The sequence below is a fragment of the Crocodylus siamensis genome, chromosome 4, assembly GCF_052110815.1.
Source record: "Crocodylus siamensis isolate JL-2025a chromosome 4, ASM5211081v1, whole genome shotgun sequence".
NCBI classification, from domain to species: Eukaryota; Metazoa; Chordata; order Crocodylia; family Crocodylidae; genus Crocodylus; species Crocodylus siamensis.
The window spans coordinates 191,542,258-191,563,164 of record NC_143398.1 but is presented as its reverse complement, the minus strand read 5'-3'; the positions used below and the strand labels follow the sequence as shown (position 1 = coordinate 191,563,164).

At 40.3% G+C, this 20,907-nt stretch overlaps 1 protein-coding gene across 3 annotated transcripts; it reads right to left on the bottom strand.

The window, feature by feature from the left end:
- Positions 1 to 442: 442 nt before the first annotated feature.
- Positions 443 to 19,535, bottom strand: SLC40A1 (solute carrier family 40 member 1). 3 transcript variants are annotated; one of them, XM_090045260.1, is made up of 8 exons: positions 19,226 to 19,535; positions 18,366 to 18,433; positions 12,465 to 12,624; positions 11,515 to 11,630; positions 10,654 to 10,780; positions 5,174 to 5,419; positions 3,247 to 3,909; positions 443 to 2,182 (listed from the first exon to the last, which is right to left on the bottom strand). In XM_090045260.1, exons 1-8 carry the CDS (start codon positions 19,266 to 19,268, stop codon positions 1,863 to 1,865), a joined length of 1,743 nt encoding a protein of 580 aa, XP_089901386.1. In that variant the 5' UTR covers positions 19,269 to 19,535; the 3' UTR covers positions 443 to 1,862. The 3 variants fall into 3 exon arrangements, with proteins under 3 accessions (XP_089901386.1, XP_089901387.1, XP_089901388.1); XM_090045261.1 differs by lacking the exon at positions 12,465 to 12,624; XM_090045262.1 differs by lacking the exons at positions 11,515 to 11,630; positions 12,465 to 12,624.
- Positions 19,536 to 20,907: the final 1,372 nt, after the last annotated feature.

Sequence of the window (20,907 nt, the reverse complement as noted above, 5' to 3'; positions counted from 1 at the left end):
AAAGCAATTACAAGGTTAAGGAAAGCATCTCTAAGTGCTATTTAGTGAAGACTCAAATAGTGATTAATGTTTGTCCCATAGCAGAGGAAAAACTAGACAGTTACCAATAATCATTTAGTAGCCCTCAAAATTAAGCTAGATTTGATGCTGGAGTCCTGTAATTTACTTTTGATTTCTTTTACAAAATAGTTTCTGAAGCCAAGAGCTGTTAAAGTATTACAATCTATTTAAACCTAGGTACAGCTGAATCATTACCATTTTAAAAGAAACAGATTCAATGATGGGATAATGCCTTTAACTTTAGTAGAGTTATACCCAATTATATTAATATTGTAGTCTGCCAACAAATATAATAATAAATATCAACAATTAAAAGAAACCCACAGTGTCCAATCCTCCTGCTTCCCTCCCCAAAACCCTTAAAGACAAAAGGCAAGCAACATGTGAAAAATATTTATATTTTTCCCAACAAATATTTTACAAAGATGTATTACAATTTAAAAAAAAAAAATCACATTGTCATATAGGAAAACTCAGAATACTAAAGAAGATTCATCTCCATTGAAAAGCAAAGTGCTTATAGCAACATTACTGTAGTTTCCATAAAAGTGCATAAATGGTTAACGTAAAAGCACTGCATCTGTGCCCACCCACCATAAAATAATGCAAAATGGCTTTTTTCAAAATAATAATATTAATAATAAACATCATTCCCCACTGCTCTTCTAAAGTTACTTTAAAAGATCACATAGTCTTGGGCTTCTTCCTTTCCCCCTCCCCACCCAGTGATTCAAAAATACAAACTTCTAAAAAGTTTAAAAAAGTAGAAGAAAAATACTTTTAAAATATTCATAGGTCTTAAGTAGTCCACATATTCATTACATCGTTTAGCTTCCATTAAGAAATAAATTCTAATATACCAGGCTTCAGTAGGGCTTTTTAAAAACAAAAAACAAAAAGCAAACCACTAATGGCTATAGTTTAAAAAGACACAAACTGCTTATTAGACAAATTTCACAAAATTTGCTATAAATTTAGTGTCTGTCTTACCTTTCTGACCCTTAACACTATCTGTTACATCAAATGTTCTCAATATATCTGCTGTTCTCAATAGAAAAGCCATGCTTCACAATGTTACGTTACATTTATAGCTTCTTCTTAGACTTAATTTAATTAAGTGCTATGTGTGTCATAATTTTACACTTGACACTGTTCTAATTAATGAATAAGCAAAAACTGTAAGGATCTTTCTACAAAAGTTAAAACCAAAACATGAAAGCAAGAACATATTTTAGGCAAATATCACATTGCTACAAAAATACACCATTTACCCAGCCTGTTAGTTTATGAAAACATCATCCAGTCCTTTAATGTGGCACAACAGGGTATAGAGAAAGCAAAAAAGTCAAGCTTTGTCTAAGCTAATGAACAAAAACCATCTTAACCAATGGACAAATTACTTGGAATTCTACAGTAGACCAGGTATACACACCCACTGAAGTGTCTATATTTATGCCACTGTCAGCTATATCAAGGTTAAAGATGGTTAAATTAAAAAGTTATAATGTTGATAAAAATATTTGCTACATTCATAAATAAATTTAAAAAAAAGTCACCAGAGTTACACCAGAAAGCACAACTCTGAGACATAATGAGATTAGTTTCCTTTAAACTCAAAACTGGAAACATAGGTGGGTAGATGTTTGGCTGGGCACACTTAGCTCTTTAGGAGGGCTCCCTTTAAGTGAGTGAGCTATGCATATGCTAAAATGCAGCAAAGCATCTTATTTTGCCTTCCAATCATGCAATTGGAAACATTAAAATGTTGTGCTGAAGAACAGGATGGCAGTATTTTGAACCACCTAAACTGTAGATGCATTACAAGATGGTGAATTGGGGGAGGCTGCTTTAGGATCAGGAGTGCTGCAAACAAAGAGCTGCTTCCCCAAGGTTTTTTGAGCAAATCTGAAGTACATGATATGGCCCATTGCAACAAAGGACACAGAAATAAGCACTAGTAAGCCAAAAGCTTCAGGGTTGGGGGCCAAGATGACCATGATAAAATGCAGCAGATCAAGAAGGTAATTCATGGAGTTCTGGACACCATTTATAATGCCTCTTTCAGACTCTATCACATTTTCTTGGAGCAATTGTGTGACAGTTAAATCAAAGGACCAAAGACCTGTAAAGAAAAACAGAAAGAAAAGAGTTGGTGGGGGGAAGGGGGGGGGAGCAAACTTAATTATCTTTGCAGAAACTTTAAGTTTTCCCCAAGGGGTTTTTTTTTTGTTCATTTGTTTGTTTTTACACAAGCACACTGTTACACTCAATTTAGTGCTCATTGTCTCAACATCTAAAACAAATTTTGACCAAACCGTTCTCTCATTTGCTTTGAATGGATTTCACACCAGTGTAAGCAAGAGCAGATTTTGGCCCTTTATCATATTTCTGTGGATAGCAAGAACTAGTACAACAATAATGAAACATGCTACTGATGCACTCTACAGATCTCTCTTATTAGTGAAAGTATAGAAATCTACCAAATTGGACACCATAATAAATTAAGCCAAGCAAAATAAATTTTTTAATTCCCCAAGAAAGACTACTCAAAATATTTTGTGCAAAAAGCTTGTGCATGACCATTTTTCTTATAAAATAAAATTAAGGAGGCATTTAAAATGTGTTATATTGACTGTACCCAAAGATTTAGAAATTCTTTACTCAAGGGTGACTTCTGTGCCCTATAAAGTGTGTTAATAATTATGTTTTAAATATTTCTTTTACAAGTATGTCTAAAGCATACAAATCAAATATTTCTTGTCCCTGCAAAATTCAGCAGAATGACTACAGAGCAGCCATAAGAGCATTAGCAGATGTATGATGGTTACATTGTTTTATTCATGCAAGGATTGTTTTGCCCTTTCAATCTGTCAAGTTGTTAACTACTAGAACATGTGGAAATACCTCAAAACATCTAATTAAATATTATCCAACATGCAGCATTTAAATTCGATTTCAATTTAACATGTAGCTTTTAAAGTTTGATAATACCCAACTCCTTCATAACATTATTAAATATCCTTTGTAAACATAGTAGAATATTAAGAGTTTATTTCTCTCCCAACCCATAATGAATTTGAGTTGGCAGGATAGATAAGGAGGAACAGAGCTTGGGTTCAGTAGAAAGGTTCTACAATTACTAGCATTAAAAATAATGAATCAGACTTGTAGATAGACATTACTTACCAATTCTAGCAGCAATGACTCCTGCAAACAGAAGACTAACAGAGATTAGAGGCACAGACTCAGGACTCATCTCTGGGTCATTGTTAGCAGGAATAGACCCGTTTATCAAGTAGGAAATTCCAGCTGTAAAGGACATATCAGACTGATCAAGTGGAGATGCAATCTCAGGCAATGGTTCATTGTTAGATAATCTGGCACTGAGGTCAGCAAATGGGGAAACAGTCAAATCCAAAGGACTTCCAGGCATGAACACAGAGAACACACATAAGACCAAGCAAGAAAACTGGGCTATTCCTGAGATAAGACCTGTGCGAACCAGGCCACATTTGCGACGGAGCCAGGTGAAAGCTACTGTTCCCATGATTCCAGTTAGGGCTGAAGCCCCCATCAGAAGACTTAGTACAGAGCCACTCAAACCCTGAGTGTATGCATAGCCTGTAGTAATGCAATCAAAGCCCAGTACAGTCATATAAAGGAATGCAAGGCCCATGCCTGCAAGAAACACGGATTGGTTGTAGTATGCAACCCATCCATCACGAAAGGTGATGAAAGGTTCAGCAATCCGGGAACTACAGCCGATTTTCTTCTCTTGCTGGGGCTCAACAACCGCTATGTCTTTGTCAACTATTAACTGCACTCCTTCAGTGGGCTTCAGTTCGCTATCTGTGAACAGAAACAAAACTGTTAACCGCTTTTCTGCAAGACGACACACAGCATAAAAGCCATAAAGCATTGTGTTCTTTGGATTTAAAAAAGAGAGAAGTGAAGCATCTTCCATTGAAGAGAGGGTTGTCTGTTAATTCCATCAATTAAGTTTCTTCTGGTTAATTAAATTACAAAATCAGCTTTGTTAAAATGACTGTAGTATTTCTCATTCTACCCATGCCTATAAAACTCTACTCTGGAACAATGAAACTAGGTAGTAATGCTAATCTTTACCTATTTAAACTGCACCTCATTAAACTGATGAGACCCATGCAAACTACTCTGTTCTTGCATTTGGCTTCCTGATAACACTGAATACTTTAAGCAATTGTTTGTGAAGAAATAACTTATTTCATCATTTGGTTAAGCACTTCTGAGGGGGTTTCATGTTCAAAGCACTTAATTTGCTTTCTCCATCAAATGTGGGGAACTTAATTAGTTTGTAAATATTATTCCCCATGCAATGAATAAAGAAACTAAGGCAAAGAAGTTTGATACATTTAAACCAGAGAGAACCTGTACTAGAGCTGGAATCCTCAATCTTCTTGATTTCATTCAAGCTCATCCTGGCTCCCAGCCAGGCTCCATGTGCTGGGGGGGGGGGGGGGGCAGGGCAGGTAGCTAGCTGGGATATAGGGTGTCTCAGTGAGGGGCTAGCCAGAAGGCAGCTCCTGTGCTGAGGCACACTGCACCCCAGCCAACCAGGGACCAGCACATAACAGGGGAGCAGTCAGCCCAGGGATGCCTGTTCCTAATCACAAGGCACACTCTGTCCCAGCCAGCCACAGAGCTCTGCAGTATACTCCTCCATCTCCACGTTTGCCCCAGCACACACTAATTTTGCATGCTTTGTACCACTTTTCCCCCCCCCAGGGTTTATTTTGCTACTGGAAAACCCCAGTAGCAAATTTTGCACCTGCGCTGCAAACTTAGCAGCGCCACACATGGTTTAATGTGCAATGCATGTGGTTTGTGGTACCAGAAAGAGGTTTATGGCCTCACAAACCACACATGCCTGCAAGTGTTGGACATGGCAGCAAAGCTTAGGCTAACTACATCTAAAAATAAAACAGAGCAAAAAACCCTTAAAACTGGGGAGTGAAAAAAACAACAAAGCCTTCAAAAAAGCAAAGTAGTCTATAGGAAAGTAAATCCAAAATGAACAGCTCACAGTATTGTTTAGTGAGTCTGATTGGGGGGGGGGGGGGAGTAGTTCTAGTACCTTTCTGCAAATTCAGTTGTTTCAGTTCAGTTTCCTCAACTTTTGAAATAGATTTGAGAGCTAGAGCAGGGGTTTTCTGGTAAACTTTCCACAGGAGTAGATACTCAACACACATGGAGAACAGGTTCCAGCCAGATATAAATCCACAGCCAATCACTGGAGAGCCAAAGGTCATTATCTGACCAACTGCCAATGGCGCCAAGATATTGGTCAATTGGTCAATTCTTCGTACTGTAGCGTTCATATCTGTCAGATACAAATGTTCATATTAGAGTGGAAATACCACCATATTTTCTTGCATACAACATGCCCCAGAATAAGATGTGCACCTTATTTTTGAAAGGTAGAAGGGAAAAAATATATTTCAATAGTTCGTGTGTATGAACCAAGTTAAACTATAATATTGCTCTACAAAGAAATTGCAAAGTAAATACTGTAAAGACAAAATAAAAAACTAAAAAAGGTAGTTTGTATTTTGGAGGGTTTTTTAAGCTACCAGAAGAGTTGATCTCTTTCTGATGTTCTGCAGATATGGTATTCCCTTAAAAAGGTAGACACTTTTTATTCAGTTACTGCTACTTGCCTATATTTTGAGGATATATCTTGAAAGCCATTTCAAGGAAGTACAAGCAAGTAGCAGTAAATAACCAAGTAACAACAGCTAAGGAGCCCAGAATGCTCGTTGTGCTGTTTCATGTGGAGAACATGCAACATTACTTTCACTGCGGAAACTGCTATTACTGTATTTCCTCATTTATAAAACCCTCCCCCCCAAATTTCTAGCAGTTGATTTATATGTAAGACAGTATGGTAGCTTTAATTCCCAATTAGATTTCACACACAAACCAAAGCCTGGTTCATATAAGGCCAATGGCAAAACTCCCATCAAATTTCACTGGATCTACAGTTTGGCCAAACTATATACTAGGTAGTAATACAGAAGTCTATGTACCAACAATTTTTACTAAATACAGATCAATTATATGTTTTTGGAACCATTATGGAAGTTCACGAAATAAATTCCCATTTGTCGGACTTGCTTAGGATCAGTCTTGCAGGTTTGGAAATACTAAAAAGTGGAAGTGTGTTAATCCATGAAAGGGAAATCATGGATTATTGATTTCATAAAATGTCACTATACACTTGTTGTAGATACAGCTTGATTCCATCATGGTGCCCATACGCAACCCCTCTGAAACTAGTGGGAGTGTCGTATGTCCAAAGGATAACACCCTAATATGTTCCTGTAATGGATGAGTGTTGTTTCTAAAGTTATCTGTACAGTACTGAATCACATATTTCTTGCCCACCTTATTCACCTCTGAAATTATGGATGACCAAACACCTACTTAGATAGCAGCAGACCTTTGGTTTGGTTTCAAGTTTCCTTACTGAGGCATACTGCCTATAGTGGTCATCAATCATTTCACAACTTTAATGAGCAAAGTCCTCTCTCCTTTCCTGTTCTACATTTAGTCTGGAAACATGAGGGAGTGGCCCCTAATACAAGCTCATGGTTCCCATCTTGCTGCTAATCCCATCTACCTCACCCCTCCCCCACCTCAAACTGCTACAATTTAATCAGCAACTGAGGGTTGTTCTGCATTTAATGGAAGCTGGTAGGTGTTCAGCTCTTCCTATTCAAAACAAGCCATGTACTTAGGTGTTTAAATGTGGATGCTTAAAATCATGGTCTCTTTCTAAATCCAGGCTTTAAAAGCTGCAGAGAAAGATTTAAAAGTGAGAGATAAGTGTAAAATAACGTGGGAGACATTTTCCTGGAACTGCTCCTGTTCATTCAATGCATTGTTGAATCTGTCCCTAGCCCAAGAGAATAAAATTACACATAAACCAGTATAAGAGATCAGAAACCAGTTCAAATCTGTAACACAACAGAAGTTTAGTGCACATCAACCACTTTCAAAATGGCTGAAACCAGTTTAAAGTAAACCTGGATGAATGGAATATCAGACTTAACTGATTTAAGTTAAAAATCGGTTTATTAAATCTATCCAAGATCCCCTCTAGGCTCAAGTTAACTCACAGTCCACCAGCATCCCAGGATGCTTTGCAGCTTCCCAGAAACCCTCACTCCACCTTGCAGGGTAAGCGGGCTAGCCTTGGCCCAAACTGTCTGGTCCAGTGAAGCAGGAAGGTGTGCATCCCCCAGCTTCTGGCCTGGAACACTGCAAATATATGGCTGCATTTCCAGAATCAAAATGTCTGTTCCCTTGCTTATTGGTTCAATGTGAACATCTGTTCACTTGATTCAATCTTTGCAGGTTAGTCTAAGCTGCATAATTGAACCAATAAGCTTTGGGCTTTCTGACTTCTGTACTTAGCTTTCATGTCTAGAGCCAAGTATAAAATATTTCACAGATAATCAAGGCATGAAAGAAAGGAAATGTATTATGAAAATCTGCACACCTTATTTGTCGAGAAGTTTTTTTGACATCTTAAAATGGATGAGGCTTAATTTCATGGAGTTGCTTAAAAAGGCAGGGCAGGGGGGCACTGTAGACACTAACTCAGTAAAAAATATGTACATTATGAAAATAGGCAGCTTACTTCATCAGAAGCTACTTCATCATAGCAGATTAACACAGCTAACCACTTCTCTCTACTCAAATTGCTTGTGAGTAGCATATTTTTTCCCCCTACTCCCAAGGTTACCCAGGAGAAACCACACAGAAAGAAAAGATGGATAGAAAGAACCATCAGACATTTGTGAGGAACAAGAAACCAGAGTAAATTTTATTGATCATTCTGCTAACTTATTTTTTTCTTTGAGAAACCTATATCCATTCATATGCCTTTTGAAGACAACAGTGGTCACAAATCCCTTGACCATTCTAACATTTTATATTAAGCATAATACAGAAGACAATGTTGTTCAGACCTTTTTTTCCAAAAATGTCCCTATTTTGTTTAGGCTATAGAGGTTTTAAGAACAACAGATGCATACAGTCTTTTCTGGGAAATTTGAGATGTTAGCCATGATGGTTTCAAAAAAAACCCAACTAACCACATAAACACACACAAAAAACAAAAAACAACCCCTCAACTGCATTAGAGACCTGTTTTATAATTTCAAAGTACAAAAATATAATGATAGTATGATGTTATGTCAGTCTGAATTTAAGAGAGACAGGCATATCTACACGTTCATTAATGTGCTTTAGGTAATGGACATTAAATCTAGTACCTCCATTCAGAGGTACTAGAAAAGGCACATTCACCTATTTTAATGCATTTAAATGCTTTGAAATCAAAAACAAACAAACAAAAACAGGAGTTATAGATGCGCTCTGGGAGGCAGGGGTGGCACCTTAATTAGCGCAGCTCTGAGAGCCTCACTACTTAAAAGTACATCACATGTATCAGCATCCCCACGCTGAAAAATGGCAGCAGGGTGCTTTGAACTAGAGCTCGAACAAATTTTAGTTCAAAGCCCCCTGCTGCCATTTTTAAGTGCAGGGACACCAATACAAGTGACACTGGAATCTGCTGAAGTGGGGTAATTACCATACTCCAGCAGACACTATTAATTGAGTCTGCTCCAACACACTATAATTACAGCCCATCCTAGCAGCCTCCCTGTATGTGTATAAGAGCCAACGGGGGGGGCGGTATAACACTTTAGTGCACATTAAAACAGGCTAGCGCATGTTAAAGCATGTGTTGATGTGCCCACAGAAAGGTATAATGTAGGCAAGATAGCTTTCTTCAAAAACTTGTTGCTCCCTCAGTATCAGGTGACATGCAAAAGAAGTGTGATTTGCCAAATTAAATAGTCATAATAAATATTAAACAAGAAGCATTAAAGTTTTAAAACTTCTGCAAAGGATAGAAAATTCTTTCCATCAATGTTAAGTGTATGAACTCATAAAATTAAACTCTAATACTGCTCTAACAAAAGGAAATGCAAAGAAAACACTACAAAGACAAGATAAAAAAAAAAAAAACCAGAAGTAGTTTGTATTTTGGGAAGTGAAATGCCAGAGTTGTGTACTTTTTTTTTTTTTAAATTACTAGAGTAATTTCTTTGATGTTTGGCAAATATGGCATTCCCTTAAATCAATAACACTTTTGACAGTAAATGCATGGACTAAAGAATAAGGAAAACAAAAGAGCATTAGGCAAAATGTAGGCACCTTAATTCAAAAACTACCACCTTGAAAACTTCTGCTCAGCTGCTATCCAACTCCATAGATGTCTTGGTTTGACTTTAAGAGTTCATGCAAATGCATATAACCCTATGGGCCTGTGGCTCAGAACTGCCCCACTATTGATAGGGCATGAGTGGGCATAAGCATGAGGTGAGTGCAAGGCAATCCGGGAACTAGCCATCCCTTTCCCCAAGTCTGCCAACTGGGCTGTTGTCAGTCTCAGAGCCTGCTGAACACATCCTAGCAGGCTCAGGCAGCATCTCTTCTGCATGAACAGCCTGGTCTTGAAGCCATTCCACTAAGCAGAAAGAGTTCCAGAATCAATGCTCCAGGGAGAGTGAGCAATACTCCAAAGCCTTTTCCCCATGAGTGTCCTAACCAATAGGCAGTCCTCAACAGTCATAGCAGGGCAGATCTGTGCCAAATTAGAACTGGCTCCTCCCACACCAATTGTGGCAATAGCTGCTTCTGCACCCTCCTTCTACCCTTGCAACAAGCGCAGCACCCATGGCTGCTGACCCCATCACCCCTTTCAGTTACACTACTGGTCTGATCCCAGAACCATTCATTTATTTTACATAATAATACAGTTGTTAAAATAGAAGCTCACTACTTCCAGTTCTGTTTTAAAAGAAGAGACTAAGCCTTCCTGAGTTATGAGAGAGAAATTGGTGCTTAGCTTTAGGACAGGGTTTGAGGGCTGTAGTTGTCAAGTGGATGGCAGTGCCACCTTGAAACTTTAAGGAAAGCACCGGAGTCTCAGGAAGGTAGGACTGCAGACATCTTTTTATTCAGCTTTTTCTTATTGGCTAGCCTTAAATCTTATTCTAATTCTCTCCATGCACTATCCAGGCCATGCAGCTAGCACAAGGTTCTGTATTCTACTCTGGGATTAGGAGCCTAGAAAAGTTAGGCATTTCAGTGCCTCAGTTCTTTATTAGATCTAGCCCTGAAAGATACAAGGTCACATGGGAATATCACAGATCATTAGATGGAAAAAACTACATACTTTGTTAAAAAAAACAAAACAAAAACAGGTGTTCCCTGACAATGTAACAAGTTGGATTAAAAAAAAAAGATGACAGTTTTATGGCTAGTCAGCTACAAGGTAATCAGAATTTTACAACAGTCACTTCTAATCTTTTTTAAACAGAGTCAGGAATAGAGAAGGGAAAGAACTGCCCTTTTAAACTGTTGTTCCCTTGCAACTCCTGGAACACAGAAAAATGTGCTGAGTGCAAAGTAAAATTGTAACTGCACAATCAATATCACATAGTAAAACATTTCAAGATAATGAAAAGCATGTTTCACCTGCCAATCTGCTTCTGTCTTCACCTGCAACTACAACAATCCAGTCTCTTTGAATTGTAATTGCTGTGGCAGTACTGGCCAAATTGGCAATGTTTGCTATTGTGATGACCAGGATGTAGCAGAGAGTCTAGGGAAATGGAAATAAAGCATGAATAAAATGATGGACCAAAGACATCACCACCATTTTTTCTTACAACCCAAATTAGAGCATTTTACATTGTAAATGTTTTGCATGCATATTATTATTCAGATAGGACAATAATAATTCTTGTTTAAATGATGGGTTTTGGTTTTATAAATCACTCGTCTTCAACAAACAAGAAATGGAGTTAAATCTACCTGATCTGGCACTACTGGCAAGGCATCCTTTGACTCCACTGATATCCATGGGTGCAAGGGAAGGAAATGAGGGGGGAACAAAACAAAAACAAACACAAACAACGCACATTCTGTCAATAGAGCTACCAGTTCATAGTTCCTGAAGTCAGGATGTGGTTCTGCAAGTGAAATCCATAGCACCACTGGAATCTGTGGAGTTTTACCATTGAGTTTAAGGGTGCTAAAATTTCACCAATTTTAAGACCACAAAATATCTCTTCTTACATCTTAAACAAGGAAGCCATAGTCCCTTATGATCATTGTTAGAGTCATTCACTGCTATGGTCACTAGACCTGTATTAAGCTATTAATTGTTATGATACCAACAATAGTTTTATTTGCCTTTTTAATTCTATAGAGGATACATGAAAATAGTTTGAGATGGTGGGGGGGGAAAATGTAAACGTTCCTCACTTCTTTCCTCCCTCAAACCAAACACTTCCTTATCACAGACATAAGAAATATTAACAGTTGAGCACTTACAAGAAGCCATCCATGGTATAAGGTCAAAAGCTGAGCCTTAAACAGGAAGACAAGCATCAAGATGATACCACATAAGATGACAGATGCATTCTGTACAACCAAGGATGTCTGGGCCACTATTTCAGGTAAAAAAAATAAAATAAAATAAAGTCCTAGGTTTTTAGTACAAATGATGTACAGCTACCTACTATGCAAATATGAGTGTTCTCACACATTTTCTTTTAAAGAGTTTATTTACAAAGTAGAATATTTTCATGTGCAGAGATTTAGTGTTATGTAGTGCTTTGACTCAACTGTAGTCTTGTACTCTATACCTAAAGTCAAATCCAGCTTTTTCGTGATTTCCTTAACCTAATGATGTAATGCAACATAAATAGGTATTTCTTCCATTCATCTACACTTCAAAACAAATCCCAGCTATTTAAATACTGACACTGTTTTTAAAAAGCAGGCAGTAGAAAAAACACTTAGTAATCATTTTTAACGGAAGCAAGCATTATTGTGTAAGCCGTGTATTTAGAACTATTTTTAAACTAGTAGCTAGATTACTTAAGAATGAAAATGCACTATTAGAAAATTAAAAGGTAACTAAGAACACACATTAGCATTTAAAGTTAGCAGAGCAAATAAGCAGCTGCAAGATGCGCAGATGTGGCTGACAAAAGGAAGAGCCAGTAACAATGAAGTTAGGTTATTAGATTCCAGGGAACCGAATCTGTTGTTCTTAGGCAAAATTTACAGGTTTCATTGTTGTCTCTCTCCATCTAGTTACAGTAGGAGTTTGGCCTCAGTAAGGAACAGATAAAAGATAAAACAGAATGTGAGCAAGCCTGATCTCATATTTAATATAAGGAGTCTTTATAGCATGCTACATGCCAACTCCTATTTCGCCTAACTTCCCCTTTTGACAGATGTTGGTCATCTGTAAACTAGATACTGAGGTTGCTGACCTTTAAGCCTTGAGTTCTTGTCCACCCAGTCTCCAATAATGGCTCCCAAAAGAAGGACTGATCCTGCCACAACCAGTCCATAGACTGCAGTCAAAAGCAAGCTGTTTCCATAAAGTTCAACCAGAAAGACAGACACTGCAAAATGCCACATCCGATCTCCCTTTAATAGAGAGGGGAAATAAATAAATAGATCATTATTTACATTTTGATATCACGTTAATACATTTTCATGTCTCATCAGGATAACCACACAAATACTCACATACTAATAAAAACCCAATCATGTCACCATTCTGTGCACAAACCTTGCTTGTGTCTAGATTAGTGCCCAATTAGGCTAGAGACAGACATTACAAATAAACCAATTTAAGTGATCAGAAACTAGTTTAAACCTGTAACAGAACAGACATTCAGTGCACATAAGCTAGTTTGAAAATGGCTGAAACTAGTTTGAGATAAGCCTAGTTGAATGTAGTATCAGACTTAACCTGATTCGGGTTAAACTAGTTTATGCAATGTCTGTCCCAGACCTCTTCCTAGTTTAACTTAAACCAGAGTCCTCTGCATCCCAGATGCTTTGCAGCCCTGGGCAGGGCTCTCTGCTCCAGGGAGCTATGCTGGCTCCTCCCCTCCACTCTCTGGCTGGAGCTGCAGAGACAGCCGGATCTGCCTAGCTTCTTCCTGCCTCATGCCCCCAACCCCACCTCCCCTCTGCCACAGCATGGACCATAGCCAGCATGTGGTATGCCAGCTTATGCTGAGAGGTGTCTAGGTAAGGTGGACAGGACAGTGTCTGCTTAGGGCCTTTTGGAGCTAAAAGAGCTCGAATTAATGAGAAAGGCTTTTGTCTTCTTGATGGGTTGATAAACACTAGCACCTCCAACTTCTAGCCTGAGCCACTACAGGCATATGCTTGCTTTTCTTCAGTCCAGAGGGGATGTCTGTACAATTACAAACTGGTTCAGCCTAGCCAGGTTAGACTAACCTGCAAAGACTGAATCAATTCAGGCTCAAGCTTTTTGAATGTCTGTCCCTAGCCTTAGTGTCTCATCCTGATGCATCATAGAATGTAATTTTTTCTATGGTCATATTATGGGTCAAGTTCTGTACATGACTCCAGAACTGTTAACTTGTGTATGAATTCTCCCGCTACAGAACACTCCAACTATTGCCTATAGTGGTTTTAACCTCACCAGACCCAGTGCTTTTAAAATTATACAAAAAAAACTTTGTTCCACCTTTGAAGCTTTTGTCTCACATGAATGAAGCAGACTGTTTGTTATGAACTCCAGCTGTGCAAGTTCAGAGAGACAATATCAACTTTGAACAACATTTCCGTCTAAAAAAAAAAACCAACATTTCAACTCCAAGTAATGTCTAGAAACCATTATTAACCGGAACAGAACAGTGTTTCTGTTGCACTGTAATTTCATTCTTGTTTTTTCCTTCCCATTTGAGAGAATACGATATTCTCACTCCTGACTTTCATGCATTATGCTTCCATCCTTACTTTCTTAAAACTCACTGATTCTCTGAAGCAAAAAACCTTAGCAGAAAGGTAGTTAGTAGTGTTAATCTGAAGTCAAGCAGAAGGCAGGGTAGATATGCACTGTAAGGACTAACCAGTATCTATTTTTATATTACATATAAAAATAATGAGAAAGGGAGAGAAAGCATGAAAACATATACACTTTTGAACTCATGTTCATGAAAACTTATGCTCTACGAATCTTATTTAGTCTATAAAAGCTGCATATCTATCCTGTCCTCTGCAAAAAGAAACTGTAGTCCTTTCAAATCTTTTGAATCTTTGATACACTACTTGGTCTTGCCTTTGACTTGACTAGAACCTGGATTTCACCCTCATTTTCTGAATGTATTGTTGTAGTGTCAACCTGTGCCTAATCCATGCTTCTTGAACATACAAATAATTGCAAAGTTTGAATGTGCAACAAATACAAAACTGCCTCCCCTATAATCAAATCCTAAATTACAGGGTGTTGCCAACTCTGCTTTTTACATCACCTCATCCACATGAAGCTCAATACAAAATAAGAAAGAAGCATTATTGCATGCCTCAGAGTCCATGCAAGAGGTTTACTTCTCTCACAGCCTTGTTACAAGGCCAAGTGCAAGAACCTAATAATATTTCATTTAAGCACTAAACGTTAGAGATTAAAATGTTTTCTTCAAGGAATCTTTCAGCACATTTTCTAAATGACTAAGTAAAAAATACTCTTAAAGCATTGCACACTGGAGACTGGAGCCACCAGCCTTCCAGGCCCCTCTAGCTGGCCCCAAACTCATGGGAGAAAGAAGAGGCAAGCTGGGTTGGAAAGTAGGGCTCTTCTGGTGAGTGTCTGCCTACCCATCTTTAATCACAGCATGCTAGCAGTTGGCAGAGATGCTGCCAGTGTTGGAGAGAGGTTGGTGGGGGCAGAGGGTCAGGGAGCTGGGGTGGAGAGTTGGCTAGCATCAGGAATGACTGCAGAAGATGCTTGTCAGCGGGATACCAGGGTAGGTACAGGATGATGAACATGGAGAGGATACTGCTTACCTCCTCACATAGGCACCAGGCACCACACCACCCTTAAAACCATTTGAAATGTTTTCTTCCTTTGAGTATCCTCTTAAAGAAGCAGTGCTATGCAGTACAGCTAATAAAACTATGGTAAGGACTTGAAATGCATAATATTTCAAGATGCACTAAGAATGCACCAAGATCTACTGGAACTAACAGCAAAAGCTTGTCATAAGTTAGGCAAGCCAGTAAAGGGAAAAAAAGCATAAGTAGTCACACTGTATTTGGGTCCATAATAATAGCTGGTGAAAGCATATAGAAGTACACTGAAGTAACAGTAGCATACATGTACACTCCTTACACTCACTGTAGAATCTGGCCTTTGGCTTTTACTAAGCATGTACACTGAGGAGTTTCCCATTCTGCAAACACTCATAAATGTAAACTCATTTATGCCATTCCCTGTGAGAGCTGTCAGAATCAGAACCCAATGAGGCTGAAATAAAATTAAATGTTTTCTATGTCAAAATGAAGTTCTCCTCCAACTCCTGACCCTACTTGATGACTAACTTAACAACCGAGTTTACTTTCGTAAAACTTAAATCAAAGTTTCCTCTATAACAGTCACAGAAGAATAAGTTTATGTATTCTCCCGATTTTAAGGATCAGTAAAATCCCATGAGATTCAAACTACTCCCTGGTCAAATTTCACTTATAAATGAGTCATCATCTAACCATAGAACCTGGATAGTCTATTTACTTGTTTATTAAAATAAGAAACTGATGCAAAAGAAAAAAAAAAAAAAATCACTAAAAGGGATCTATGCTGCAAAGCTTTGCTTGTTTGGATGTAGCTAGATAGAAAAAAAATTACAAAATTTCATTAAAAAAGGAAAGTAGTCAGCACTGATAGCCATTATACTTAAGATAAAAGAAATCTGAGCCCTACAGAAGTCAAAGGCAATGTCCTATTGACTTTAGTCTACACAGTATTTCACTCAGTTTCCACAGGGCACCACCTTGTCATCAGCAAGTAACCCAAATATACACAAAGTACAACCTTCTCTTGTTGGTTCTTTACATCTGTATTATGCTGTATGAACCTCTGTTAGCTTCATTAATGCAATAATGTAAATCTCATACACACTGCAATATTGATCAGAAGAAGTGAGCTGATGATGGATATCTTGCATTCAAAAGTTTATCTAACCTTATCCCAACCATGCAGTTCGTCCAATACCCCAAAAAATCCTTGCCTCTCAAGTAATTCCTGGACCGTCATAGCTCAAACCTAACTCTAATACTACTATTAATTAAAAAAGACAAAAAACTGATGCAGGATCAGCAGTTAGACTTCATCATGGCCAAGTAACTTCACCAAGAGTACTTGGGTCAGAATAAATTTGCATGTACCTAGCTAATCTGGAAGAATCTGAGGCTATTTGTTTTTAAAACTGATTTTTTTTTAATTGCCAAGCAGAGATTATCTGTTAGTGGCAGAAAACATAGCTGAATTATAAATAAGCAGTTACAGAACAATTATGCTTTAAGCTACACTAGGACTCAAGAAGTTTTAATAGTAAAATGTACCCTTACAAGATAGACAGCTCACTTCAAGAGGCTTTATCCTGTTCTTCTTGAGATCCATCATTAGGGAACTGAAACCTCTTTCTTCATGAAAAGTTATACTACTTAAATCTAAGCATTCTTTAAGTAGCTTTTATTTTTTCTATTACTCACATATTACCATATGCCTACCACCAAACCAAATGTGGTTTGATCTCTGAAATTTAACAATCCCAGGCCTCATTGTTACTTAGCATTCAGAATTCCCATGTGGTCTTCCACCTACAGGTACAACCAAGGTATGTGTGAAGTGTTCAGCCACAAACCAAGACCACAGAAACCAAACGGGAGGAAAGCGTTCATTCATTCAGCCCCATTAACTGCTGAACTGGCAAGAGGCAATAAGGGGTATCAAAGGCAACAGTTCAACAAAATGTTTCAGCATGTGATTAATAATAAAAATCAAGCACAAGCTGAAGTGCTTTGCTGAATTTGTCTACACCTCTAAATATTAAAGGAGAATGAGCAGCTAGTGTTTTCATGTTCCAGTCCCGTCACCCTCTCTCATGCTGAGAGATCTTACCTTGCTCTGTAGGGAGTACCACTGTTGATTTCAGTGGGACAAATCACAGAGGAAGGCACCACACAACTGAAGGACAGAATCTCGGTCTGAATGGACATGCCTTTTTGGTTTTGGGGACAGAACAGTCCTTGTTTCTATGAAAAAAAGATTTTGGGGCAAGATAATACCCACTGCTAAAATGTATTTTACCTATTTAAACAAAAGTTTGATATTTCTCCAAACTTCCTTCCATTAGACATTGCACTGTGACCCTTCTGTTTAGTCAGTGACACACTGCAAAGAACTAGGTGTGCAATGTTATAGTCATAACAGCAGCCAAGCTCAGTTTTGTACAACGCACACATCAAGGCAGTCCCTCATTTAGAAGCTTATATAGCAGAAGACCAAGGCAACAAAGGAGTTCTAGAGGAAGAAGTTATTTTAAAGAGTTTAACAGCCTTATTAATCCAATACTAAAATCAGTTATTTACAAGGTAATAGATTACCACACTTCAAAAAAAAGTAACATTTCTCTCTATTCTTAAACTATGGCCTATTTTTTCCATATATCTTTATAAAAATTGAGGATAACCATGTCTAAAACTACTTCCCAGCATAACAGATGCTTTTGCAGTTTTAGGACTTTTTTTTTTTTTTTTTTTTTTTTTTTTTTTTTTATAAGAGACCAAATATACAATGTTTCAACAACCAAGTATTTTATTAAAAAATGGGGAAATGGTAGTACCAAAAAGCAGAGGTTTGTTAGTGAATGCCAATAACTGCAAGAGCTACTATTGATCCATTGCCCCATTACTGAATACCAAGTATACTATACCTTCTCACCAAATCCTTCAAATTATTAGATCCAGGTCACTGCATTACAAAACATATTTTGTTTGGGCAAGGCTCACATACTGTTCCTAATCTTTAGGAAATTGTAATATTACCTTAGTCTGTAACAAGCCTTACTGGTTTCAGTAAGGTTGCTCAGAGAGTAAGGTATTACTCAATGTATAAGGAAACAGAGTTGGACACTCCTGAATGTTACACTTCTATTAGAATACTGCCAAGCACAGTGTAGCACATCTTTTGGATAGCATGGAGGTTACCGAGAACACTCCCCCAGCACTCTGCTGTTTTTGCTGACAAATCAGAACCACCTTTTTCCTTGTTAAAATATAAACAGCATGAAGAAGGATCAAAATGCAAATTAATACTATTTCACTACATGGTGCAACTTTTTAAAACTTACCCAAGTGGACAGTGCATGCCCAAGATAAAGAAGAAACTTTGCAGATGTAAAATAAGTGACCAAGGAGCCTAAGTTGGGAAGAAAAAAGAAAAAGGAGACATGCTGAAGAGGAACAGAGTAATTTTGCAACTTTTTAGCACACATGAGTTTTATGCCATTTTAAAGTCAGCTCCCTAGTGATCAAAAAGGTGGTCTGTGGCTCACCAGTGGTCCACAGCTGGTCCATACCTCCTGCCTCTCTTTACAACTAAGAGTTTGATGCTACGGGTGCATGATGGACTACACAAAGTTGAGGGCTGTCAGCGGTCTAATCATCCAATGAGTCTACGACCTGACAAACAACATCCTGCATTCTTTTGCAAGCTTGTCTACCTTCATGCCAGCTATGCAGCTGGTCCAATGAAAGATCGTCCCAAGCAATCGTGGGATCACAGAGCCATGTATTGACACAAACAGATTTGCCTGCATGTGCTGCTCAGATGGGCACCGTACTTCTTCTGTCGAGTCCCTCCCTGTGGTTCACTGAACTGCCCTTTAGGAGCTCTGCCAGAGGGGACAAACAGGAGGGAACAAAGACTATCAGAGCAATCTTACCTGCCTCTGCACCAAGTCCTCTGGCTGGACTAGTCCCAGAGAAAGATGCCGCTCCACAGGAGCAAAGGTGGCACGTAGCTGTGCACCACCTTTACTGCCTGGAGAGCCCATGACACCCCCTGCATCCCTCCCCACAAACCAGCCAGGGGCTAGCGGCTACCACCAGGACCTGCACAGGGTGTAGCTCGCCGCCAGCCTGAGGGTCGCACCGCGGTCCCCGCAGCCTTGGCTGGTCTTTGCCCCGCTACCTGCCCCGTGGTACTGACCGCAGCATCCCCGGCCGCTCGCCTGCTCCGCGGCCCGGCTCATGTCCGTCCGCGCGCAGCCCCCCGCCAAGTCCCGCGCCGCTGGGGTCCCCGCAAGCCCCGGCAGAGCCTAGGAGCCCGAAGCAGCGGGCACACGGCAGCCTATGGTGGGTCTTTCCCAACTTAGCTAGCACTGTAGCTGAAGTGGGAAAGCGATAGCCTTATGGGCAGGGGCGGCGAGGCGCTGCGAAGGCGAACGAGGGGCCCAGCTAGGCCCCGGCTCCCGCTGGCCGCTCCGACACCCGGCTGCACTCGCGAGCCCCGGGCTCGCAGCCTTTGTAGCGGGCGGGGCGGGGAGGGGAGGCGGCCCCCTCCTATCAGCGCCCGGCTCATTTGCATGGCCCCGCCCGCCGGGGCAGGTCGCCGAGGTGAGCGGGAGCGCCCGGGGCAGCCCCCGCGCCTGCTGCCGCCGCCTCTGCCGCCGGCCCCTGCCCTGCCCTGCGCCCCAGGGGGCAACACACCGGGGCGGCTCGTGGTGCTGGTGTCCGCCTGGCCGTGTACTTCTACTACTAGGCTCCTCCGTGGAGATCACTGAATCTTCCTGTGCCTCGGAAGCCGGCTCTCTGAAAGAAGGCGGACCCCAGTGCAGAAAGCCAACATCGCCTCAAATGTCCGAGGAAATGAGTGCTCCAAGGTCGTGAGATCAGGTTTGAAACCAAGCCCACGGTTTATCAAGTAGGAAACGCCATGTATCTGGGTCCATGAAGGCAGTTTTCGGGGATAACGGCTCTTCCTGTTGGCTTAGTACTCGCCAAGGTGTTGGGGCTTTAAGCCCACTTGATGTAAATGGAAGGCTTCTCCCTAGCTCGCTCCTGTGGGCATATGGCTGAGGGCAGGGGAAACTTGGGGGCAGGCGAACCTCTGGGCTTGGGCCTGCACGTAGGAGGCTTGCCAAAAGACTTGGAAATATCTGAAGGCCCTGGTGGGGGTGGAAGATGATTGCCAGTTGTAGGGCCACATATGGTTCTGGACTGACTCATGGATTTGGACTTGATTTGGCTTGGAACACGAAAAATGTCTTTAAAAAAAAGTAGTTATGATGCCCACCTTCCTCAATAGAGTAGGGATGTGGAAAACATACAGGAGTCACCTCAATTCATTGGCAACGTGTAGGGGGTGCATGTGGGTGCATGTGCACTCCCTGCAAAAAGCACCACTAACGCTGCCAGTGGCACCTGTAGGTGGTTACCACTTGCCACCCCCACCACCACTGAGAGCGCTGGCAGCGTCTGTGGGTGGTCACCACCCCCTGCCGCTGGCACCACTGTGGGCCCCTTGCAGGAGCTCTCCGCTCAACACCGACACACTAGCACTGCCGCCACCGCCTGCAGGCAGTCGCCATGCCCCCCAAGCTTCCAGGGCCATGCAGCATTCATGCCTCAAGTCACTAGAGAAGTACCATCGAGGCTGCCTATGAAAGACCCTTTGAATCCAGTGGGAAGACAAACACACCAGCATTAGTGTCCTCTTGCAAGCAAACACCACAAGCATCAAGGCAACGATCATCCAGCATCAATTTCATTGGGCTGGCCATATCATCTGGATGTTCAACTCTGGATTCCCCAAGCAAGTTTTATTTTCCCAGCTTAGTCAAGGCATACGGTCGAGAGGAGGGCAGGGAAAGCTCTTTGAGGATGTTCTCA